General features: G+C 47.6%; 1 protein-coding gene across 1 annotated transcript in view; it reads left to right on the top strand.

Moving 5' to 3' along the window:
• Positions 1-33, top strand: part of MALL (mal, T cell differentiation protein like) — a 22050-nt gene extending 22017 nt beyond the window's left edge. The window contains exon 3 of the mRNA XM_058534646.1: positions 16-33. Within this exon, the coding sequence (XP_058390629.1) occupies positions 16-33 (18 nt within the window). The remainder of the gene's footprint in view (positions 1-15) is intronic.
• Positions 34-24545: the final 24512 nt, after the last annotated feature.

Below are 24545 nucleotides of genomic sequence, written 5' to 3'. Positions count from 1 at the left end.
TATTTCTCCTTTCAGAGTGAAGACTCCTCTTAAGGGAAAATCATTCAGGAGCCTGAGGCAGGGAACTGGTAGAAAGAGCTCAGTGCAGTTACCCAAGTACTCCACTGGGGGGCGTGTGGGCTCCACTCTGACGCCAGAGGAGCTGTCCTTCCTGATGGTACCAGGTGGTCAGAGTCAGAAGGGGCAGGAGCCTGACCCAGGCAGTGTCTTTGGCCATCTTGCCAGGGAAGGCTGCCCCTGATACACAGAGGTGCCCCCAGCCCTCGGAGGTTTGCCCACTGCCTCACACATAGGGAAACTGAGGCCCAGGGACAAACTGTGCCTTCATACAGTTTGCCTTCATACAGATGTTGGATCAGAAGTGAATGAAAGGGGGCGGGTATTGCAGGGAAGCCCGCTCTGTCCATCCCCTGTCGCTGTGGCGGGTGATGGCTGGGCCCAAGCCATGGGGAAACGTCTGCTCTGCCTGGAAGGGGGAGGAGGGGTTTCTGTCTGATGCCCTTCCTGCCCATCCCCACCTCCCCGCCCTTTTCTGCTCAGCTATGTTCACCAAATGCCCACAGCCTCCTAGGCCCTGGGTACGGGCCTGTGCTGGAGAGGGACACACGCTGGGCAGGAGCTGAGCCACAATGGCGGCTCCCATGGGCAGGTGAGGGAGGGGTGAAGATGTTGGGTCACAGGTTTACATTGTTAAAAACCAACCTGTTCTTTAATCAGCTTCTGCCTGTCTGGTATATGCCCAGGTTTCCAGAAGCTTCCAGTGGCACCCCTGACCTGCCCCAGCTCCCCAGCCTCCCCCACCAACCCCCTGAACAGACACATTTGTGCAGGTGTTTCAGGCCTCAGCCTTGTTATCTGGCCCTAATATTGCCGAAATTCTGCAGCTGGATCCGAGGAAGGGCTGCCCAGCGGGCACTACTGCCCCTATCCTGTACACATGCCTTTTCTCTGTGCCTCGGTCTACTTCTCATGGACTGAGGACCATGCAAAGATGCCTCCAAAGGCCCTCTGGAGCCACCACCTCCTCCTAGAGAGGGAGATAGGGAGGGTGGAGGAGACCATCAAGGAGGGAGACCCCAGGCCACTTTTGTGCAGTGAGAGGCAGGTCATGAGGCCCAAGTCAAACCCATGGTCCCTCTGAGCCAGGCTTCTTTGTGTGGATTCAGGAGACATGGGGGTGGGAGAAGCTGAGACCTTCGGGCAAGGTCAGAGCCCTGCCAGGGCACGTGCCTTCTGGGCATAGCCTGGTGTTTGCTTTCAGCCCAAACTCGCAGGTTTGGTCCCAGTGCGTGCATGTTTGCTGAGCGTCTGCTGCGTGCCTGCCCTGGGCAGGGCCCCTGCTCTCAGGAACCTGGGAGTGGGGTGGCACGGGGACTGAGGGGCTCACGTCTTAGGGTGACAGGGCACTGACTCAAACTGGACGTGGAGGGGAGGGATTTACAAAGGGCCTCCTAGAAACAGGACCTCCAGAAAGTCACCAGGATGATCAGTGGTCAACCACATACCCTTCCCTGGCCTAGAGTCGTCCCGGCTGGAGATCCAAAGGATGAGGTGCAGCCGGGTGGGGAGGGCAAGCAGGATGGGGAACAGCATAAGGAAGGGTCTGGAGGCTCGAAGCAGCCATGTTTCAGGAGCCAACAGCAGCCAAGCTCGGGTGGTGAGTGGGGAAGGGCTGGGCTGGAGTCTGTGGGGCTCACAGCTCTGAGCTGTGACTCTGATTCTCCTGAGGGACGAGGAGCTCGGGGAGGAGGTGGGTGGTCAGGCAGGGATGGCAGGCCTTGTGCCTGCACTGGCCACCCTGGCCTCCCGAGCAGGGGGCGGACACTCAGGAAGGTGACCAGAGCCTCCTGGAGGCCTTGTGTCCTAGACAATCTGTGGACTTTGAGTTCTCTAAGAACTAAACACTAGAGTTTTGGATTCCACGTCATGATACAAATATAGGGAGGATTACACTTTCCATGTTAGTATTAAATTAGTAATTTATATCAGTAATTATGGTAATAGCCAACATTCTCTAGAGCCTCATAGGACCTAACCCCTCACATGGACGTTTCTCCCTGGTCATCAGGATGATTATTCATGAGTACAGGTGGCAGGTACTAAGTGACACCTTTGCTGTCTCCCAGCAAGTGACTGGGAAGTTCTGTCTTCTGGTGGGGCCTTCCAACCTGACTGCTTGTTTCCAAGGTTCCTGTCATGACATAGTGGGATTGGTCACCCGGTGCCCACCCTGGGATGGAGGTTTGGGTCCTTGCTCCGTGTGTGCTGAGGGCTCTGGACCGTGAGAGAAGGGACACAGGCGACCCACAGCTCACAGAGTGGATGACCAGTGGGGCTGTGTTCAGGCCTAGTTCTGACCAGCAGAAGCCTCCATGGCCACTACCACTGAGGGGAAGGTCCAGAGGGCTGAGGGCTCCTCCCCTGACCTCCCGGGCTCCTGGGTCCTCAGGTGGCTTGTGTGAGAAATGGACTAGCAATACCTCCCAAGCATTCCAGAAGAGAGCAAGATAAAGCAGGGGTGAATGGCCCCAGCTCTGGGGGGCACCTTGTCTGCGAAGAGGGGGGCTGCCCCCAGGAAGCTGCTGGCTCCCCTCTCACCTGAAGTGCAGTCACAGTGCCCAAGGCAGGTGGATTCATCTGCCCAAGACTGGCACCTTCTGTGTCCTCAGTGCTGCATTAGGCCAGAGTGTTCTGCAGCCCCGGGTGGAAACACTTGTATGGCTGAGACCAGCCAGCCTCACAGGCGTCTCTTACTGTGCAGTTTAAGTGGAACATGTGCCTTTCATTTCACAAGTAGAGGTGAAATAATGTTCTAGAAATAAATTCACTCTACAGTGTAAATGGAGATACAGGACATTCCTTCCTCAGCAAGTGTTTATTGAGAGCCAATGGGCTGGCAGCCAGAGGCTCCATCCTGGGCAGTCACTCTCTTTCTTGCCCCTCTGTTGTGAGAACTAAGTGACATGTGTGGGTCACAGACTGGCACGTGGTGAAACCTCGTGACACTTTACTTCCTGATCTTTTACACATCATGAATCACACAGAAAATAATACAAGTCTTTTCACATTGGGGTAAACTGGGATAATTATACGGGGCTTAGTGAAAAAATTCATTACATTGTCTTTATATATACATTTAATTAGGATAAAAATAAATTAAAAAGTACTAAGGGAGATATTAAATGTGTAATTGATATGAAACATTAAAATAAAGTCTGTTCAAAAAAATTTGCTCTTGCATTTTTGTACGTACTTTTTGGTGTGTGTTGCCTGAACTAGCTACAGTCAGTTCCCATCAGGACCTTTAGATCACTGCTCAGCTGAGTGGGTGGAATGGCCCCAAGGGCTGCAGGTACCCGGGAGGGGAACTGCCCTCCCAGCAGATGCCCAGATGCCCATCTCAGAAGGACTGCGAGTGAGTTCAGAATGTTTAGATACTAGGGTCTCGGTGTCAAGAAGGAATCTCATTCCTGGAGTTTTATGCAAGTAATGGATTAGAGATTTGAGACCCTCAGACTCTGGGGTGTAATTGCATAATTGCTTTAGACTTGTGGTTTTAGGCTGAAATCTAAGTTTGTAAACAGTGTTGGAACATTTAAGACAATGTAAGGTTCATCATATTTCAAATTCAATATTTGAAATTAAAAGGCTCAAAATGACTTTCTTGTCACACTGTTGAAGTACTTAAAAAAGAAAACACCTATATTAAACTTATAAAGGCAGTTTAAAATATGAGAAGGTATTTCTTTAAGAAAGTTTTCAATTGAAACCAAATGTTAATGAAAAGACCCATTGAAAGAGATTGTTGGCTGTACACTAGCAATGAGTAATCCAAAAGTAAAATTAAGAGAACAATTCCATGTACAATAGCATCAAAAAGAATAAAATACTTAGGAATAAATTTAATTTAAAAAGTGCAAGACTTGTATACTGAAAACTACAAAACACTGTTTAAAGAAATTTTAAAGGCCTAAATAAATAGAACGACATCCCGTGTCTATGGATCAGAAGATTTGATATTATTAGATGGCAAAATTCCTCCAAACTAACCAACAGATTCAGTGTAATCCCTACCAAAATCCCATGGGCAGTTTTTGCAGAAATTGACAAGCTGACCCCAAAATTCAGATGGAAATGCACAGCACCCAGAATAGACAAAACAATTTTGAAAAGAAAATCAAAGCTGGAGGACTTGCATGTCCCAATTTCAAAACTTCATACGAAGTAGGGTGATCAATACAGTGTGGGACTGGTATAAGGCTAGACACATAGATCAAAGGAATGGAATTGGAAATCAGAATTAAACCCTCACATTTATGGTCAATTGATTTTTTACCTAAATGCCAAGACAATTTAATGATCTTTAAACAAATCACCTTTTCGACAAACGGTGCTGGGACAACTGGGTATCCACATGCAAAAGAATGACATTGGACCCCTACCTCACACCACATACAAAATTAACTCAAAACGGATCAAACACCTAAATATAAGAGCTAAAACTACTAAAGTCTGATAAGAAAACAAAGGAGTAACTGTTTATGACCTTGGATTATGCAATGGTTTCTTAGATATGACTCCAAAAGCACAAGCAAAACAAAGAAAAAAATAAACTGGACTTGATAAAAATTTAAAACATTTATGCTTCAAAGGACACTATTAAAAGAGTGAAAGGACAGCTCACAAATGGGAGAAGATATTTGAAAATCATATATCTGATGAGGGACTTGTATCAGAATACACAAAGAACAGTTACAGTTCAATGATAAAAAGACAGAACTCCATTAAAAAGAGGACAAAGGATCCAACTGAAAAAAAGATATGCAAGTGGCCAATAAGCACATACAATGTTGTTTAACCTCATTCACCACCAGGAAAATGCAAATTAAACCCACACACCTATCAGAATGGCTAAAATTTAAAATAATGACAACACCAAAAACTGGCAAGTATGCAGGAAAACTGGATCACTTACACATTGCTGATGGGAATGTATGTAACACGGTATAGAGTACTCTGTGAAACTAAACATGAAACTACCATATGACCCGGTAATTGCTCCTCTGGGCACTTATCCCAGAGGAACAAAAACGTACATTCACATAAAACCTGTACATGAATGCTCACAGCAGCTTTAGTTGCAATAGCCCCAATGGAAACAAGCCAGCGGTCCTTCAACAGATGGATGGTTAAACAACTGTGGTCCATCCACACCACGGAACACTACTCTGTAACTAAAAGGAACACACTATTGATACACACAACAACCTGCATGAATCTCCAGAGAATTATGCCGAGGTGAAAAAAACCAATCCCCAAATGTTACATACTGCATGATTCCATGGAAATAACACTCTTAAAATGACAACATTATAGAAATGGAGAAGAGATTAGAGGGCCAAGGGTTAAAGAGGGGGTGGGGCAGGAGGGAAGGGAGTGTGATTATAAAAGGGCTCAGGAGGGGTCCTTGTGGGGATGAAAGTGTTCTGCGACTTGACTGTGGTGGTAGATACACAAATCTACACATGTGGTAAAATCATATAGAACTAAATACACACTCACACGCACACAATAAGTACAAGTGAACCAGGACCATCTGAACAGATCAGTGACTGTGTCGATGTCCACATCCTGGTTGTGACACTGACTATGGTTTTGCAAGATGTTATTATTAAGGGAAACCGGGCAAAGGGTACACGGGGTTTCTCTGTATTACTTCTTACAATTGCATGGGAATCTACGATGATCTAAAGTTAAAAGTTGGGGTTCTTTTAAGTGCTTTGGATGAGGAGGCAGGAGACCTGGGATCTGGCCATGGCTGTTCCATCAAGTCACTGTGTGACCCTAGGCACATCATTTCTCCAGTCTGCTTCCATTTCACTTTTGTTTCCTCATGTGCAAAATAAAGGATTAAATGTCCCAGAGGTGTCCTTCGGTGTGGACAGTCATGGCTGTGGTGTTGATGTGGCCTGAGGTCACAGGTGAGAGGCTCCTCAGGTGTACACAACAGACAGGCTTCCAGGGGCTGCCCTGACCCCTGGGTGGGGGGTCTGGCGGAGGGTCTTAGGGCCAGGCACAGCACAGGATGTTAGGTGCTAGAGACCAGGAGTCCTGGCCTGAAGGGTCACTTGCCACGGCAGGCCCAGGGCCAGGTGCTCCATGTTCTGACCACACACCTGCTCCCTGTGGAGGCAGAGAACCCGGCCAGGGGTGGAGCAGCCAGGAGCTGCAGAGTGGAGAGTGAGGAGAAGGATGCTGGGCCCACACAGCTGCCCAGGCTGATGTGGGGAAAGTGCTCAGCTAACTGAATCAGCCAGAATCCAGTCTGGAAAACAGAAACCAGGTGAGGCATTTCACAGAGAGGGATGTAATTCAGGCAACTGGTTACAAATGGTGTGAAGGACCGAAGGAGTCAAAAGGGGAATGAGAAGTAACCCAGAGATTAGTAACTGAAGGAAGTCGGGACAGCCCTGAGGGCCGGAGGGACACAAGAGGGGAGGTGGTGACACCATAGTCCAGGGGGACATTGCTGCCTATTCTATAACAGTGAGACCACCGCCACAGGAAACCACCAGAACCCACGGCTGCTGCTGCAGCCAGAAGCACCACCAGAAGCAGAGGGAAAGAGCAACGGCTTCTTCCCTCCACCCACCTTCCACTGTCCCGCCAGTGCCCACCTTGGCCAAACGTCACAGAACACCAGCAGCGAGGAGCTGGGGGATGACATAGAGCAGAGCAGAGACAGGCAGGGGAGGGGCTGTTTGAGAAGCTGTACTTCCAGATACACAGCCTCCTGTTTACACACACGTGTGTGCACAGACACTGCACACACACACCGGCTGTTTAATTCCCTCTTGATGTGTACTTCTCTAGATATTAACCTCCTTACCTTACTTCATTCCTGGAGGACACTGGTTTTCTCAAAAAATATTCTCATTATAGAATAAAAATTGTAGACATTTCAAAAATATTTTAAAATTCCAAAATGCAAAAAGTGAAAATAAAAACCACTAGGAATGCTCCTTCCCAGGGATGGCCAATGTTAATATTTTGGTGTGGGCGTGCCCTTCCTGACTGTACTTGTTAATGTGACAGGATGATAATGGGGTCTTTTACATACTAAGATGATAGAGGGGAATGAAGGGTGCGCTCAACCCAAATAACGTGGCTGCAAGAGAGTTTCCAGAAAACTTCTCTGGGTCCCCTAGATGTGGGGAGGTGGGTGCCAGGGCCCAGCACCAGATTGGTGCCTGGGAAATCTGAGAGCCAGAGAGGGGGCTGGAGGTGCCTCTCCAGCAGAGGGAGGAGAGAGTGATGGAGGGCGTCACTGCCCTCCCTGGGCAGCAGGGGCAGCCGCAGGAATGAGCATCCCCAAGGGGCCCCGGAGGCCTGTGGGGCAAGGTGACCTCCCCCGGGGAACCCAGCAGGGGGTGGACAGCCAGCAGCCCAGAGCTGAGGCGCAAACAGCCAGCAGAGGAGGAGCCCCGTGGAGGAAGCACAGGTGGAGGCCCCAGCACCAAATCTCACAGTGAGGGGGTGGCTGCCCGGGCACGACCCCCCCAGAGAGAACTGCGGGGAGACCTGGTGGCCCGGGATTCTGTCCTTGTCCTCTAATGGCCTCTGTCCCTGGGTCCTGGAGGAAGAGGGGTGGGGTGGGGGCAGAAGAACAGCTCTCAAGGGAAGAAACGGTGAAGTGAGGAAGAGAGAAAAGCCCCCCAGCTCCCCTCCCCTGCAGGGGCCAAGCCCATGTCACCCTGGGCTGGGAGGGGGACGTGTGAATAAGATAAAAGGTCACAGCTTTGGTTCCAGACTGGACTGGATATTTTAACACTTGAAATCAAAACCATCCTTGATATCAGAGCCACAGGTGGCTACTGAGCACTGGAAATGAGGCGGGTCCGAATAGAGATGTGCTATTGAGTGTAGAATACACACGGCATTTCAAAGACTTAGTATGGAAAAAAAAAGAATGTAAACTGTCTCAATAATTTTTACATTAATTATATGCTTAAATGATCATGTTCTACATATGTTGGGCTAAATAAAATACATTATGAAAACTAATTCTGCCTGTTCTGTCTGCTTTCTCCACTGTGGCTCCTGGAATGCAGACACTCAGGTCTGCACAGCTGTGGCTCCGTCCTCTCTCTGGGGGACAGCGCTGCTGTGAGCGGAGGAGCTGAGACTTCACCAGGAGGGGGCAGGAAGGACTCTGCTGGGCGTCTGAAGGGGCAGGGGGAGAAGGAGGGAAGCGGCTCTACTTTTCCTGCCCAGCCCGGCCCTCCCAGCAGCCTGTGATGTTGACGGGGACGTGTGCAAAGCCATCAGAGAGCAGCTGCACTTGAAATTCCCTCCGTCCCTCTAACTCACTCTTTGGGGCTGGTTCTCGTCCTGGAGGCAAAGGAGGGCAGGTTGTCAGGTGGTTCTTAGGTGACGGAGACTGGATCCCATGTTGAGCCCCTTCTTCCCACTCGAGCCCACCCCCACAGCCCCAGCCTGCCGCAGCCCAAGGGGGGCACGGGGGGCTTCTCCACTCTGCTTCAGGCCCCTTCTTGCCAGTGCAGTGTCTGACCCTTCCAGGGTGAGCCAGGAAAGAGGGAGGAACGGCAGGGGGCAGATTTTACCAGGTGGGTCCTGTGGGGTGAGGGGGCACTGGCAGGTGGGAGGCTGCCTCTTCCTTAGACAGGAGTTTCCATGACTTCTGTGGACATTCCCCGCCCCCCCAGGTGCTTTGCTGTCCCCTTTGGCCCGCAGGCCCTGAATGAGGGAGGACGTGGCTCTGTCCACCTGGGCAGCCAGCCTCACCTCCAGCCCCTCAGTGCCGTCCTCTTCCCACAGGGCCTAAAAGCTCCTCAGGCCCCCCTCGCTGTCTGGCATGTCTGGTCCACGGCAAACCTTTCCGGCGTCCTCTGCCGTGACCCACTGGGCTCCAGCCAGCCTGTCGCTCACTCCTGGATTTTTTGAGCTTGAATCTGAGACCAGCCCCCATGTCCCTCAGACTGCGGGGTCACAGGTTAAACTCTTCAAGCAGCTCCTTACAGCCCTTGACTGGACACAAGCAGATCCTACCCTCTCCCTCCCCCTGGGGATCAGCCCTGGCCCCCAACAAGCTCTTTCTCATTTCTCAGCCTTTTATCCCGCGACGTGAGTGAGCTGTTAGGAGTCTTGTAACCGGTTTTCACCACCTTGGTTGAAATTCTGCAGGTCGTTGCCCCAGGACAGAACACAACTCCACAGCTGTCCAGGAATGCGGTTTATTTGAGAGGAAAGGCTGCGATAACGGTGAGGACAGACAGAAAACAGCGTGCTGGGGGTGCCCATGAGACCTCCCCTCTCAGTCCCAGCAAAAGCCTCCCAAGTGTGTCCTAAAGCCGCGCTGCTGTGATTCATCAACCAGTAAACACATGCACATTAATACCCGTGACATGAGATGCTGCCCTCACTCACATAAAGATGGTTCCACTCTGAGCTGACACTCTGGTCTCTGCTCTTTTCTTTTTTTTTTTTGGTGAGGAAGATTGTCCCTGAGCTAACATTTGTGCCAACCTTGTCCCTGTATGTGGGACGCTGCCCACATACAAAATATGTGATGATGGGTGTGTAGGTCCACTCCCAGGATCCGAACCCATGAACCCTAGGCCATCAAAACTAAGTGTGCAAAATGACTACTAAGCCACTGCGCCAGCCCTTGGTCTTTATTCTGTAACATCTTCCTTCCTGCACAGCTGCTGCACCTTCACCCTAACATCCTCCATGTCCTCAGATGGTCAGGCCAAGAACCAGGCTCCTGGACTCCGGTAGGTTGCACTGGGCCCCTCCTCCTGCTGTGCTCTAGGCGTCCAGCCCCTCCTGCGAAATGGGGGTGCCTCCACTGACGTTTCCATGGGAACGTCTGCTGCACACGCGGGAAGTCAAATGGGCTCCTACTACACACGCTCCCTTCCGTGTAGTGGATTTGAACATCTTTCCATGTGACTGTAGGTTCACACCATAGCTTCCACGTGGCAGATCCCAGAATCCCTGCAAGACAGGTATGATGAGACCCCCTCTAGCTTGGCTTGAGGCCCCTCTTTCTATAGCAGCCGCCTAGAAAGCAGTGTGGCACCTTGAGAGGGAACCAGCCTCCCCTCCTGTGCAGGGATGAGTCCTGGCTGCCTTGCTCCTCCCACAGGCCGGGCCTGACCCAGGATTGCTGGTCACTCAGGTCTGTGGGTCACCTCCAGCAGCGCCTTTGCTCCAGCCTTCCCTCTGCTCTGTTATCTGGTCTCCTCCCATGTGTGTAACCACGGCCCCGGATGGTTTAGAATGAAGTACAGAATTACTTGACAATTAAACCCGTAATTAATTTTAAATAATAATAATATATATAATGCATGTAAATTTGTACATATTTCACACTCTAGGCATCTTGTCAAGTTTAAAAGAATTCAGCCTAGTAGAGTAAAAGTTTTGATTAGTTTCAAATGTGTCAATTCAGGAGTGATTTTAAGTTAAAACGTTCTAAATTTATCAACAGTATTAGAATATTTCAGAGAACTTACACAGTATTTCTAAATTTAATTTATTAGATTTATGAGTTATTTAAATATTCAGGAACATTTATATAAATCAAATAATTGGAATACTTAAAAAGAAAGAGACAATTACATTTATAAATACATTTTTAAAGACTTAAGGGAATTTATCAAGAAATAAAGGTATCTCTTTTTTTTTTTTTTTTTTGTGAGGAAGATCATCCCTGAGCTAACATCTATGCCAATCCTCCTCTTTTTGCTGAGGAAGACTGGCCCTGAACTAACATCCGTGCCCATCTTCCTCCACTTTATATGGGATGCCACCACAGCATGGCCAGAGAAGCGGTGCGTCAGTGCGTGCCCGGGATCCGAACCCGGGCCCCTGGCATGGAGCACACGCACTTAACCGCTATGCCACGGGGCGGGCCCCAAGGCACCTTTAAAATGATTGATAAACATGTAAAATTTAAAGATTTGGCTGAGAGTGACGTCAGCATCATGGCGGAGTGAGCTTTCCCATGAACTCTTCACCCATCAGATACAACAAAAAGAACAGTCACAGACCAACAACGGAATCCCAGACAGTGAAAAGCTAGATCGGAAAGATCCACACTGCCGCACATCCGAGAGTGGAACGTGCTGGGCCGACGGAGGAAGTGGGGAGAGGTAAGGAGAACTCCCCTCCTTCCCCATCAGCTCAGCGATCCGGTCCAAGGGGCTCCCAGACAGGGGGGAGGGGCGGCCCTCTGCAGGGAAACCGTAGCTCTTCGGGCTCTCTCAGCCAGTGGGAAACTCCCGCACAGAGGACTCAGAAGAGCCACAAGGCTCTCTGTGGTAGCCACAAGGCTACCATCAACATCTGAGCACCCCAGAGAGCAGATAACGAGGGGCAAAGGAGAAGCCCCCCACGCCAGGGACCCAGAGGGCAAAAGAGAGAGCCCCCCACTCCCCGCAAACCGGACCCTGCAGATCAGCTGACCAGACCAGACCAAGTGGTCCGACCCGCAGATGGCAGCAGAAAAACTGGTGGCAGAGGACCGGGGGCTTAGATTACACAGCCCTTTACCACCACAGAGTGGCGGCAGGTGGAAATTGCAACCAGAGATTTCCAGGTTGAGGAAATACAAAGCCAACACAGGAACCACAATGCAAAGATACATGAAATCACCAGACCAGAAGGAAAATGACAAGCACCCAGAAACCAACCCTGAAGACACAGAAATCCATAATCTAAACTACAGAGATTTCAAAATAGCTATCGTAAAAACACTCAACGAAATACGAGACAACACGGACACACAATTCAATGAGATTAGGAGTTTCTTCACAAAAGAGATTGAAATCATAAAGAAAAACCAATCGGTGCTGATGGAGATGAGGAACACAATGGAGGAGATAAAGGAGAATCTGGAATCTTTAAAGAACAGAGATGACAACATGAAGGAAAGAATTAGCATTTTAGAGGATAGGAATACAGATATGATCCAGATGGAGGAGGAGAGAGAAGTAAGACTAAAAAGAAATGAAGAAAGTCTCCGAGAAATATCTGACTCTATTAGGAAACGTAACATAAGAATTATAGGTCTTCCTGAGGGAGAAGAGAGGGAAAGAGGAACAGAGAGCCTATTCAAGGAAATAATAGCTGAGAACTTCCCAAATCTGGGGAAGGAGCAGGAAATACCAGTAAGCGAAGCCAACAGGTCACCTAAATATATCAACAGGCAAAGGCCCTCTCCACGACACCTAGTGGTAAGGCTAGCCAGAGTCAATGACAAAGAAAGAATATTAAGGGCAGCTAGACAAAAACAAAAAATAACGTACAAAGGAACTCCCATCAGGCTCTCAGTGGATTTCTCAACAGAAACCTTACAGGCTAGGAGAGACTAGAATGATATATTTAAAATACTGAAAGATTTGGCTGAAATTGAATGCTTAAGTAAAAACTATGTTTTGAATTTGTGTGTTTGATGAATTGGATGTTAAAACTGTAAAGCAGAGTCACCTCTGCCTAACACGTCCTGCACCAAACATCTCCCTCCAGGACGATGAAAGGTGCTGTGGAGGAGGCCACCTGGGGGGCTGGTCAGAGGGACCAGAAGGACCCCAAACCCCAAAGCACTGTGAGCAGAGAGATGGGATAGAAAGAATGAAAAGAAGAAGAAGCCGTGATCTAAACAGGGAAAGTCTAGTCCAGACAAGATCTGATTTCCCCCTAGGAGTCACGATTTTTATATATTGCTCTCAATTTGCATTATCTAGGCCATAATTTCAAAGTCCATCGTATGTCCTATTAGTTAATCAATCTACTCTTCAGTTACTTGTAAGGTTTGGAGAGCTAGACCAGGAGCAGGGGAGGATTTGCCATGAAGCTGTGAAGCCTCAGCTTCTGGGCCCTTCCATGGCCCTGGGAGGGGACCCTGCTAATGGGCTCATGAAGTTATGTTTTGTGTAAATTTTGCAAACAGTGAGTGTATAAATAACAATTTTACATTTGAATTACTGAGACCCAGAGACAACTTCTCTGGTTTGGGGCAGAATCTCGCCCTGTGGTTAAGACCATGGACTCTGGAGCCCAACAGAACCAGGTGCGAATCCCAACTTTCCAGCTGTGTGATTTCAGGTGAGTTACTCCACCTTTCTGTGCCTCCATTTCCTGTCCTTACAATGGGCGTTCCAGCAGACTTCCTGATGGAGCTGATGTGGGCTCATCTCCATCAGCCTCAGCACAGTGGCTGCTGCCCAGAGCACATGGGGGCGCTCAGCGGTGGTGTGTTTTACAGCTGAAATCAAAGGGTGGGGATTCTCCCCTGTGGATTAGTCAGCTCAGGCTGCTGTCACAGATACCATCGACTGGGTGCTTAAACAGCAGACGTTTATTTCTCACAGTTCTGGAGGCTGGGAAGTCCGAGATCAAGGTGCCAGCAGATTCTGTTCTTGGTGAGGGCTCTCTTCCTGGCTTGCAGACGCTGCCTTGTCTCTCTGTCCTTACGTGGTGGAGAGAGGGGGCTCTGGTCTCTTTTTTCTTCTTATAACGACACTAATCCCATCACGAGGGCCCCACTCTCGTGACCTCATCTAAACCTAATCCATTCCTTAGACACCCTCTGTCTGCACCCCACAACCACCACACCCTCCACTCCAGGAAGCCAGGAGATAGAATAGGCCATCCCATGTCCACCAGGCTCAATGCTGTCGGAGCCTGCAGAACTGCAGGGGCGGGGGCCCTGCTCCCCCCTGTCAGGCAGTGAGTCCTGCCATGGGCTCCCGGGGCTCTGGACCTGCCAGTTGTTCTTGGACGGAGTATTGGAGGCACCCAGTGACCCACTGCCAAGCCCAACAGGGACTGGTGTTGACCAATCCTGTTCTGGATGCAGAGGGATGGAAATAAAGATTAAATTCCAGAGTGTCTCCCCAGGCTGTAAACCCTGGAGCCCATGGCATCCCACCCCTGTGTGTGCACAGCCGCCTGTGTACCTCTAGCTCCCAGCACATTGCGGGCTGTGAGAACAAGGGCCTCTGCACCTTGGGCTTTGCAGTGGGGTAGACAAGACGATGCGGCCATCTGTGACTGTCTTGAAGGCCTGCGGCTTGACTCCATAACACCATCATCAGCTCCATCTCCTCTTTTTCCTCTCTTGGATGGAGGTAAATTTAAAAGAGGCAGCCACCAGGAGGCCAGTCATGCAGTGGTCAAGGGCTGCTCTGTGCCAGGCCCCACACATCCCTCTCTACTCTTATGACAGCAGCCCCACCCCCACTTCACAGATGAGGGGAGTGAGGCTCAGGGAAGAGGTACAGCCTCGCCTGTCTTTGTCACCATGCTGGCCACTGCAGCAACTGCCCAAGGCTTTGGATTCCCAGGATGGTGGTGGGGGGAAGAGCGGGCTCTGCATTCCAGAACAGACCTGGGACAGATCAGGCTCCCCCACCTCCTTGGTGTGTGAGCTTAGGGAAGTCACTTGGCCTCTCTGAGCATGACTTTCTTTGTTCACAAGGATGATTGTGAAGATCAGAGATCATGGGTAAAGAGCCCTTGGCACTTAATACATGGCCAACAACTGGCCACTTCCACCCTGTAATTCTCAGAAGGGAGATGGCAGATGGCTCCAGCCACCAACAGGAAACCTGGCACACAGCTCCTTGCCCCAATGACCTTTCCTAGAAATCAGGGGCTACAAGGCAGAGCCCCCAACACCACCCAGCCCACCAGTGAGTGTGATCTGGCCCTGGGACATGCTCCAGGGCCTCCCCCCTTGCAGGGGCTCCCTTACCTCCAGCGTGCAGTGCCCCCTTGTGGCCCAGGGGTCAGGTCATTGGTACCAAGACTGTGGCCTCATGGTGGTCAGCACTTAGACCTTCTCCTCAGGTCTTCAGGTCATTAGTGACAACAGAGGAGGGGACACGCCCCTCTTCTACAGCGTCCTCTGGTCTGGTTAAGTGTGACTCACTGACCCCCACTGCCAGGCTGGCCCATGACTCACCTCAGCCTTGCTGCTCCCCAAGTTAGAGAGGGGGCATCCTTCCTGGAGGACTGCACCCGGACTCTCCAGGGCTGGGCAGCCCCCGGTGGACTTCTCCCCAGTACACTCCAGTGAGACTTGGGGCTTGTTGGACTCTTTGTATAAATGGCACATCAGACATACACAGAGAGACACAGAGGGAACCCACAACTGCTCTAAGCTCTTGGCATTGTAGAGCTAGGGCCCCTGAAATGCACGGAATCGTGCAGTCTGAACAATGAATCAGGCTGCTGAGTGCAAGGAACAGAATCCCCGACGCAAAGTGGGTTAAACTGTAAGGGATCTAGTGCCATATCTCACATAATGAAAAGACCAGAGGCGTGGTCCCTTCAGGGCTGATTAATTGGGTAGCTCCACCATAGTCAGGTCCTAGGTCAGCCTCTGTGTTATTTCCGTGGCTTTTCCCTCATCATCTCCGGGAGGCTGCTGCAGCTCCAAGAATCATATCTTCACACAATAAGGTCCAAGGACATAAAAAGCCACACTGCAGAGCACCCCTCTGTGGTGTGAGGTCTAAAACTACGGCCCCACGTCATGCGTCGCCTTGACATCCAGTGAAACTGGGAGGGACTTGAATGGCCTAACTCCTCCTTCCCCTCCCTGCTCTGCCCCAGGGATAGGCCCCTGGCCAAACCACCCTCCTTATCAAGGGGCCCAGGCACAGTTCCTGTTTATCCCTGAACAGCAGGTGTCGGTTCCCTGCCAGCCCAGGGAATCACTCAGACAAGCCAATCCCCCCTCCTCTGGGAGCCTCCCCATGACCCTCTTGCTGCTGTGAAGCCTCCCAGGGCCCCCGCCAGCTCACTCTCCTCCTGGGGGCACTCCCCACACACAGGCTGCCCCTCCAGCTCCAGCTGCCTGCTCCCCTGTCCCCAGGGACAAGCCCCTGTGTGGCCCTGCCTGGCAGCTTGCCCTGGTTTGGAGCTGCAAGTAACAAGGGGTCTGCCTTTCATCTGAGGGTCTTCGTATTGTGTCCACCACCAAAGCAACCTTTAACTCTCATGAAACAATTGGTGCTGTGACAGGATGGTGTGGCCGTGACCTCTGGCTCTAGGATGGCCTCGTCGGGAGACTGCTCTTGGTTTGTTAATCGGTTCAGACCATGGCAGAGGGCTTGGCACAGAGCTTGTGTGTTGGCCTTGTTGCCTGCTGCTGTGTCTGCCAGTGGTCGCCACTCTCCTGACCCAGATTTCCTCAGTGTGGGGATATTCCAAATGAGTGGTGCTAATTGGCCCAACTCTGGGGACTGCATACCAGTTCAGGCGAGGCCCACCTTAGGGCACTGCTTCAGTGTCATTTGTCTCTATTACTATTTGCGGCAGAACCCTGGTGTGTTTCGGGCGACCCCTGTGGAAGAAGGTGTTGGTTGGCCTCCCCTGTGGTGGAGAAATGGCTCCCTGGTCTCACTGTGAATATTTCTCAGGTGGGGGTAGTGGCCTACCTGTCTCTTTGCTGCTCACACCTGGCTGCTGTTGTGAGTTACACCCTCCCCCACCACCAGCACCTGCAGAAGTTACCCAGCTGCTTCAATACTGCAGGGCCCCAGCCAGTGTGCTCGGGCCTGAGTAAGGGCCCCGCGTGTCCACACGCAGAGGGCCTGATCCCTCAGACAGGGGGCTAACTGTGCTGTCCAAGGAGAGGCTGTTCTCTCTCCTGAGAGCAAACCCGGATCTCTGGGAGGGGAGCCCCCCCCCACCTTTCCTGTAACCTCCTAGAAGGCCTGCACTGTCAGTTATTGGAGTCAAAAAGTAAAAACCAGCTTTAGGTTGCTGGAGGCCTCTCTTCCAAAAAACGGGAAAGAAACCTTGATACAGGGGAAAGAGGTGAAAAAGTATATGTGAAATTAAAATACACATTTATGTATACATATATGTGTAATTAAATTGAAACAAAAATCTATAATCTGACTCTAGTGAAAATCTAAACTTTACTTAGAAAATTATGCAACAAAACAATAAAAGAGTGCTGATTGGCCTTTTGCCTGTACAGCATAGATTCTGAATTAACTTTAACAGTTGTTTAAATGCACCAGTTTACAAAGTTTCACAGACTTAACCAATACTGGGGCTCAAATTATAGTTACACCAGGGGATTCCACTACAATTAAACATGGTACCCCCTATAATCTTAGGACAGAAACTAAATATAAGATAGAAAAAATATGTATGCCTCTCTTTAACTGTAGCCTCGGCTAAATTTCCCATAGTTATAGTACCCATCACCCTAAAATATCCCACAGGTGCTCTGACCCAATGAGTAATAAGTTAAAATTAAGTTAAGTCTTTGGCACTTAAAACTGGTTTGACAAAAAGGAACCCCATGGACCCCCAGTTATAATAGTTACTATGGCCCTATGAGTTATGATAAATCCTTCAAGGATTAAAACTTCTTATATAAGATCTAATGATTGAATGGGTGATTGTCCCCCTGCCTCTCCATTGACAGCCCAGGTTTGCCTGCTCTAAACCTGTAAAGATATATGGCACCTCATGGTGAATTATTGCAGCCTTAATGCTGTGGCCCCATCCATTAAACCTCCACACCCAGGACCCATTGTGGAAATCACTAACTCCATCCAATCAGCAGCCGGTGAGTATTTCGCTATTATAGATTTGGATAATGTGTTCTATTCAGTGCCTGCTTCAGTAGCCCATCAGCTGCAGTGTGCCTGCCCCTCTGCTTGGTAACTACATTTTCTTATTTTCTGTATTCTTGATGCTCTGGCATCTGAGGTCTTGCTGATAGGGAGAGACTGCCCCTCCCAGGGTTAGCCAATTCTCAGAGATACAGACAACTCATTTGCAAACCAATCAATCCACAGCCCATACCTCCAACCACCTCCTCTGCCTGGCTCTTACACTCCAGAAGCCAGTATTCCTCTGTCCTAATCACCCAGCACCAGATACCAGAGAACCAGGGACACCCCTGTGCCCAAGGGCCCACTGAAATGATTCAAAGACTTGGTCATTCACTTGTTTATCAAACATGTATGCTCCAGGCCTTAAGGATAGAAAGATGATTAAAATTGTTCTTTCCTTGTAAAGCTCCCAGGCCTGGTCCGGGGGTTAATAAATAATTACTGTAGAAAAAATGCTGGATGAATAAAGTGCCTCAAGAGGACTGGAAAGGAGCTGCCCTAGGGGGTGCAGGAAGGAGAGGTGGGGGGGGCCACACAGGTGGCTCCTGGGGTGGAGAGGCGTCAAGTGGGAGAGAGGCTGGAAGGTGAATGCACAGACGCAGAGAAGGGCAGGGAAGTTCTGGTCACTCTGCAAAGACCTGTGAGCGTCACATCAGACATCAGTTCTAGGGCAAAATGAGTGCACATTGAGGGAATTCTGACTGATCTCCAAGGGAGAGGAAATGTGCATAGATAGAGAAAATGACGATGGTCGGAGATTTAAGAAAGTTGGGCAGCCACTTGTAAGCAGCACGGATTGTGACCCAGACTTGAGACAATTCAGAACGTGGCGCCTCCTGACCCCACTCACAGACCGGCAGTCTCCATCCCAGGACCTGCTGGGGGCGCTGGCTCCAAGAGAGCTCGGCATCAAGTGCTGACTGCAGGTTAATTCTCATCCGTGTAAACAAAAGGACCAGCTGTGCTTTCTGAACTAGGCTGGCTTCCAGTTTCTCAGAGGATCTCACCTCATCACCTTATGAGATTCATTGAGTCACCCAAGAACTGTTTATTTAGGGCCTTCTCTGTGCCAGCGTTATTCCAGGCTTGGAGAACAAGGCAGACATTCCAGATGGTGAGCATTCCTTCAACAAACAGATAATGGACAATTTTCAATAGAAGAAAGTGCCATGAGAAGTGATTGGGGGACATAATAAGTGATGTGGGGAGGAAGGGGATTCTGGGGTGGGCTTGTCAGGGAAGGTCTCTCTAAGAGGAGATCATGTGACTGAGTCCTCCAGGAAGAGGTGTTCCGGGTGCAGACAGCACAAACTCGTGGGGACAGGCTTCCTCTGTCTGAGGAGTGGAGAGGAGGGTGGTGAGACCCTGAACAGCCTGAACAACCAAGATGAGGCTGGGGTGGGCAGTGGGGAACCAGGCAGTGCCGTGGAGGAGAGGTCATCAGAAGGTGGTGAACACAGGCTTGAAGTGCCCTGAGCATAGCTCCAGAAGGCTCCTCCACATCAGCAAGGAGGCTGCACAGCGGCCACAGCCAGGGAGGCCTCAGGCTGTGAGGGAGAGGGAGAGAATGGACAGAGGGGTGAGATCTTTTGGAGGCTTCATGGGCTTTGGTGCAAAGCTGATGAGAGGAAATCATGCTGCCTGATGGGTGTCCGCAGGCCCAGATTAGAGCAGGAGAGAGGCGCCTTCCAGCTTCACTCTCACTTCTGCTTTCTAGGGCTCCACACGCCCTGATTTCCCACCACCCCTTTTACGCATTGGTCCCACCCCACCCCCTGCCCTGTGCAGAGCCCCAGGTTCTACACCTGCTTGTTCAAGAGCTGGGCTCTCTTCTCCATGCCATTGACTGTCAATCAGGCCACAGCTGATGAAAGCTAACCTGCTTCATTATCTTTCTCTGCTTGATGCCCTGGCAGATAGAACCCAGAACAGGGAGCTACGAACTGGCTTTCCTTCTGGCCCCTTGTGGGCTTTTGAGCCAAGGGTTGCAAAGTTTTTGGTGACTGGTCACCAGACTGGTTCCTGCTTTCCAATGCAGGAAGAACTTGATGACCACAAAGACCATAACAAAATAGAAATGTTGCATCGACACAGGAACAAAGCAATCAACAAAAGAAAGCATAAATTACTCTAAAGCTGTATTAATTAACTACAAGTGAAGTAGTGATTGAAACCCATGAGAAACTCAGGGTGACACTTGTGATATGGCAACCTTTCTCAAAATTGTACAAATCGTAACCACCTGATTAGGTGTGTGCTGACCTAGCAGTGGGTGCCTTAGCTTGACACTCCTTGCCAGACAGATTTCTTACGAAAATATTGAACTAGGGCCTCAGAAAACTCTAGTACCAAACTTATCGTTTATGAATACCAAGCTTAGTAGAGCTTAGAAAGTCCCTGAGGAGTTGCTCCATGAGGTGTCTTCAAGTTATTTGGAAAGTCTAGGGAGCCTGCTGTCCTCTGCTTGTTAAGAACAAGATCAACCAAGAAAGATTCAGGGGAGGATTTGTTAAGTCAGTTCTTGGCCTGTGGGGAGCAGCCTGACAGTTCCCCAAGGGGCCCCATACTTGAGCCAATCTCTTCTTTCAGAGGAGTAAATGTGCTCCTTACACTCCCTCCCTCACTCCGAACTGAGGACCTGAGCCAGGGGATTTCACGTTGTAAGTAGCATCAAATTATGGTGAGAAAAGTATTCCTTTTTCAACTTTTTAAATAAACCATTCATTTTATTTTTGATTAGTTCAAAAGGTACAACATAGTGAACGGGGAAAAATAATGTTTCTTTCCACCTCTCTCCCCCAACCACCCACTTGACCTCCCAGGAGGCAACTGCTGCTACCAAGTTCTTGTGCATGTGTCCAAAATATCCCAGGCTTCTAAAAGCAGATTCAAGAACACTGGGAGAAGTCTGAACAATTCAATGAATGTTGCTGGGACAATGACCCATCATCTGAAAAAGTGAAATTGGATCTCTACGTTCACCATACACAAATGTCAATTCTATGTGGATTAAAGTCCTAAATGAGAAAAGAAAATCATGATGTTGGGATAGGGAAGAATTTCTTAAGATAGAGAAAACACAAACTGTGAGAGAGAAACCTGATTAAGTCTACTTCATTAAAAATAAGAAACTTCTCTCCCAGAAGTCACCGACTGGGAAAAGCCATTTGCAAAGAATAAAAGTGTCACAGGACTACTACTTGAAAATATAAAGAATGCCTATGAATACAATCTCAGACCTCTTGGATTAGCAAAATTTAAAGAAGTCACCAATGCTAGCTGTTGGAGATGCGTAGTGACAGGATCCCTACCCTGGGAGAGGGAGAGTCAATTCACTGCACTCTACAGGGAGCTGCAGATGAGGCTGTACCCTGAGGGCCAGCAGGTCTCATCCTCCTCATGCTGTTGTTGGGGAGACATCTCCACACTTTCTCAGGCCCTGGTGGAGACTCTGGTTTGGCCACAGAGTCTTCTGCAACGTAATCCTGCTTTTTTGTTTTGGTATCTGTTTTCAGAACTCCTTTCTATATGTGGCAAATGATGCTGTTTTTCCATTTACAAAGGTGACAAAGCTTCTGCTTAAAAAGTATAGCTGTTGGTCAGAGGACTCTGGGAAGATGGTGGAGTAGGAAGCACCAGGGATCTGTCTCCCCACCTCGATAACAACTGCACTGGTGGAATCTGTCTCATGTAACTAATTTTGACCTCTGGAATCATGAAGACTTGCAACTTTCAATGGAAGACTTGGGGAAGACTTCAATACCCCACTCCTAAAAAGGAATGAACAAACAAGACAGAAGATAAGTAAAGAAACAGAGAACTTAAATGACACAATAAACCAACCAGATCTATCAGACATATACAGAACACTCTACAAAGAACAACACAATACACATTCTTCTCATGTGCACATGGGACATTTTTCCATGATAGACCACATGTCAGGCCATAAATTAAGTCTCAATAGATTTAAAGAGATAGATATTATACAATGGATCTTCTCTGACACAACAGGATGAAGTTAGAAATCAGTAACAAAAGGAAAACTGGAAAATTCACAAAATTGTGGAAATTAAGCAATATATTTTTAAACAGTCGGTAAGTTAAAGAAGAAATCAAAAAGGAAATTAGAAAATATGAAGAGATGAATGAAAACTAAAACACCACATACCAAAAATTATGGGGTGCAGCAAAAGCAGTGCTAAGGGAGGAAATGAATAGCTAGAAACACTGACATTACAAAACAAGAAAGATCTCAAATCATAACTTCCTTTACAACCCAAGGAACTAGAAAAGGAAGAACAAACAAAACTCAATGTTAGCAGAAAGTAAGAAATAATAAAATTAGAGCAGAGATAGAAAAAAATAGAGGATAGAAAAACAATAGAGAAAATCAATGAAACCAAAAGGAGTTCTTCAAAAGAATCAACAAAATTGACAAACCTTTAGCTAGATGGACTCAGAAAAAACGAGAAAACTCAACTTACAAAAATCAGAAATGAAAGTGGGGACATTACTACCAACTCTGCAGAAATAAAAAGGATTATAAGAGGTTATTATGAACAGTTGTACACCAACAAATTGGATAACCTAGATGAAATGGGCAAATTTCTAGAAACACAAAACCTACCAAGACAGAATGACAAAGAAATGGAATATCTGAATAGATCTATTACTGGTAAGGAGATTGAATCAGTAATCAAAAATATCCCAACAAAGAAAATTCCTGGATCTGATGGCGTCACTGGTAAATTCTACCAAACATTTAAAGAAGAACTGATTCCAATCCTTCTCAAATTTTCCAAAAAGTTGAAGAGGAGGGGACACTTCCAAACCAATTCCATGAGGTCAGCATTATGCTGACTATCAAAGCCAGACAAAGACACCACACGAAAACCATAGACCAATATCCCTTATGAACATTGATGCAAAAATCCTCAACAAAACACTAGCAAACAGAATTCAGCAGTGTATTAAAAGGATTATACACCATGACCAAGTGGGATTTATTCCTGGAATACAAGGATGGTTCCACATATGAAAATCAATCAATGTAATATGCCACATCAACAAAATGAAGGAAAAAACTCCCATCATCATCTTGATTAATGCAGAAAAAACATTTTATAATATTCAACACAATTTAATGATAAAAATACTCAACAAACTACGAATAGAAGAAATTATCTCAACATAACAAGACCCATATATGAAAAACCCACAGTGAACATCATACTCAATGGTGAAACACTGAAAGCATTTCCTCTAAGATCAGGAACAAGATAGGGATGCCCGGTTATACAACTTCTATTCATTCTAGTACTGGAAGATCTAGCCAGAGCATTTAAGCAAAAAATAGAAATAAAAGGCATTCAAATTGGAAAGGAAGAACTAAAATTATCTCTTTTCAGAGACAACATGATTTTATATGTAAACAACCCTAAAGATTCCACCGTAAAACTGTTAGAACTAATGAATGAATTTAGCAAATTAACAGGCTAGATACATAGTAGACACACAAAATCAGTTCCATTTCTCTACAATAACAACGAACAATCTGAAAAGAAAATTCCAAAAGCAATTTCATTTACAATAGCATCAAAAAGAATAAAATACTTAGGAATGAACTTAACCAAGAAGGTGAAAGACTTGTGCAATGAAAACTACAAAACATTGCTGAAAGAAATTAAAGAAGATATAAATAAATGGAAACATATCCCATGTGCATGGATTGGAAAACTTGACATTAAAATGTCACTACTATCCAATGTGATCTATAGATTCCATGCAATTCCTATCAAAATCCCAATGACGTTTCTTGCAGATTTAGAGCAACCCATCCTAAAATTCATATGGAATCTAAAGGGACCCTGAACAGCCTAAACAATCTTGAAAAAGAATACCCAAACTGGAGGACTCACACTTCCTGATTTCAAAACAAACTACAAAGCTACAGTAATCAAAGTAGTGTGGTATTGACATAAAGACAAATGTATAGACCAATGGGATAGAATATAGAGCCCCAAAATAGTCACTTGTATATATGGTCAAATGATTTTTGACAAGAGTGCCAAGACCATTCAACAGGGAAAAGATAGAGTTTTCAACAAATCGTGCTGGGGTAACTGGATATCCACATGCAAAAGAATGAATTTTGACCCTTACCTAACATGATATACAAAAATTAACTCAAAATGAATCAAAGATCTAAAGGACAGACATAAAACTCTTTGAAGAAAACTTAGGACAAAAGCTTCATGGCATTTGAATTTGGCTGTGATTTCTCGGACAGGACACCAAAGGCACAGACAATAAAAGAAAAGATAGACAAATTGGACTTCATGAAAATTTTAAAAATTTGTACATCAAGAGACACTATCCACAGAATAAAAAGGCAATCTATGGAATGGGAGAAAATATTTGCAAACCATATATCTGATGAGAGATTAATATCCAGAATATAGAGAGGATTCCTAAAACTCAACAAGAAAAAAGCAAACAACTTAATTCAAAAATGAACAAAGGACTTGAACAGACATTTCTCCAAAGAAGATGTACAAATGACTAATAAGCACATGAAAAGATGCTCAACATCGCTAATCATTAGGAAAATGCAAATCAAAACTACAGTGAGATACTACCTCAAACCCATTAGGATGGCTACTGTAAAAGAAAACAACAACAGAAAATAAGTGTTGAAGAGGATGAAGAGAAACCCTTGTGCACTTGTAAGTGGGAATGTAAAATGGTGCAGACACTCTGGAAAACACTATAGTGGTTCCTCAAAAAATTAAAATTAGAACTACCATGTGCCCCAGCAGTTCCACTTTGGGTACATACCCAAAAGAATTGAAAGCAGAGTCTTGAAGAGAT

Source organism: Diceros bicornis, chromosome 40, assembly GCF_020826845.1.
Source record: "Diceros bicornis minor isolate mBicDic1 chromosome 40, mDicBic1.mat.cur, whole genome shotgun sequence".
Lineage (NCBI taxonomy): Eukaryota > Metazoa > Chordata > Mammalia > Perissodactyla > Rhinocerotidae > Diceros > Diceros bicornis.
The sequence above is the reverse complement of the archived record's forward strand: the minus strand, read 5'-3'. Positions and strand labels throughout refer to the sequence as shown.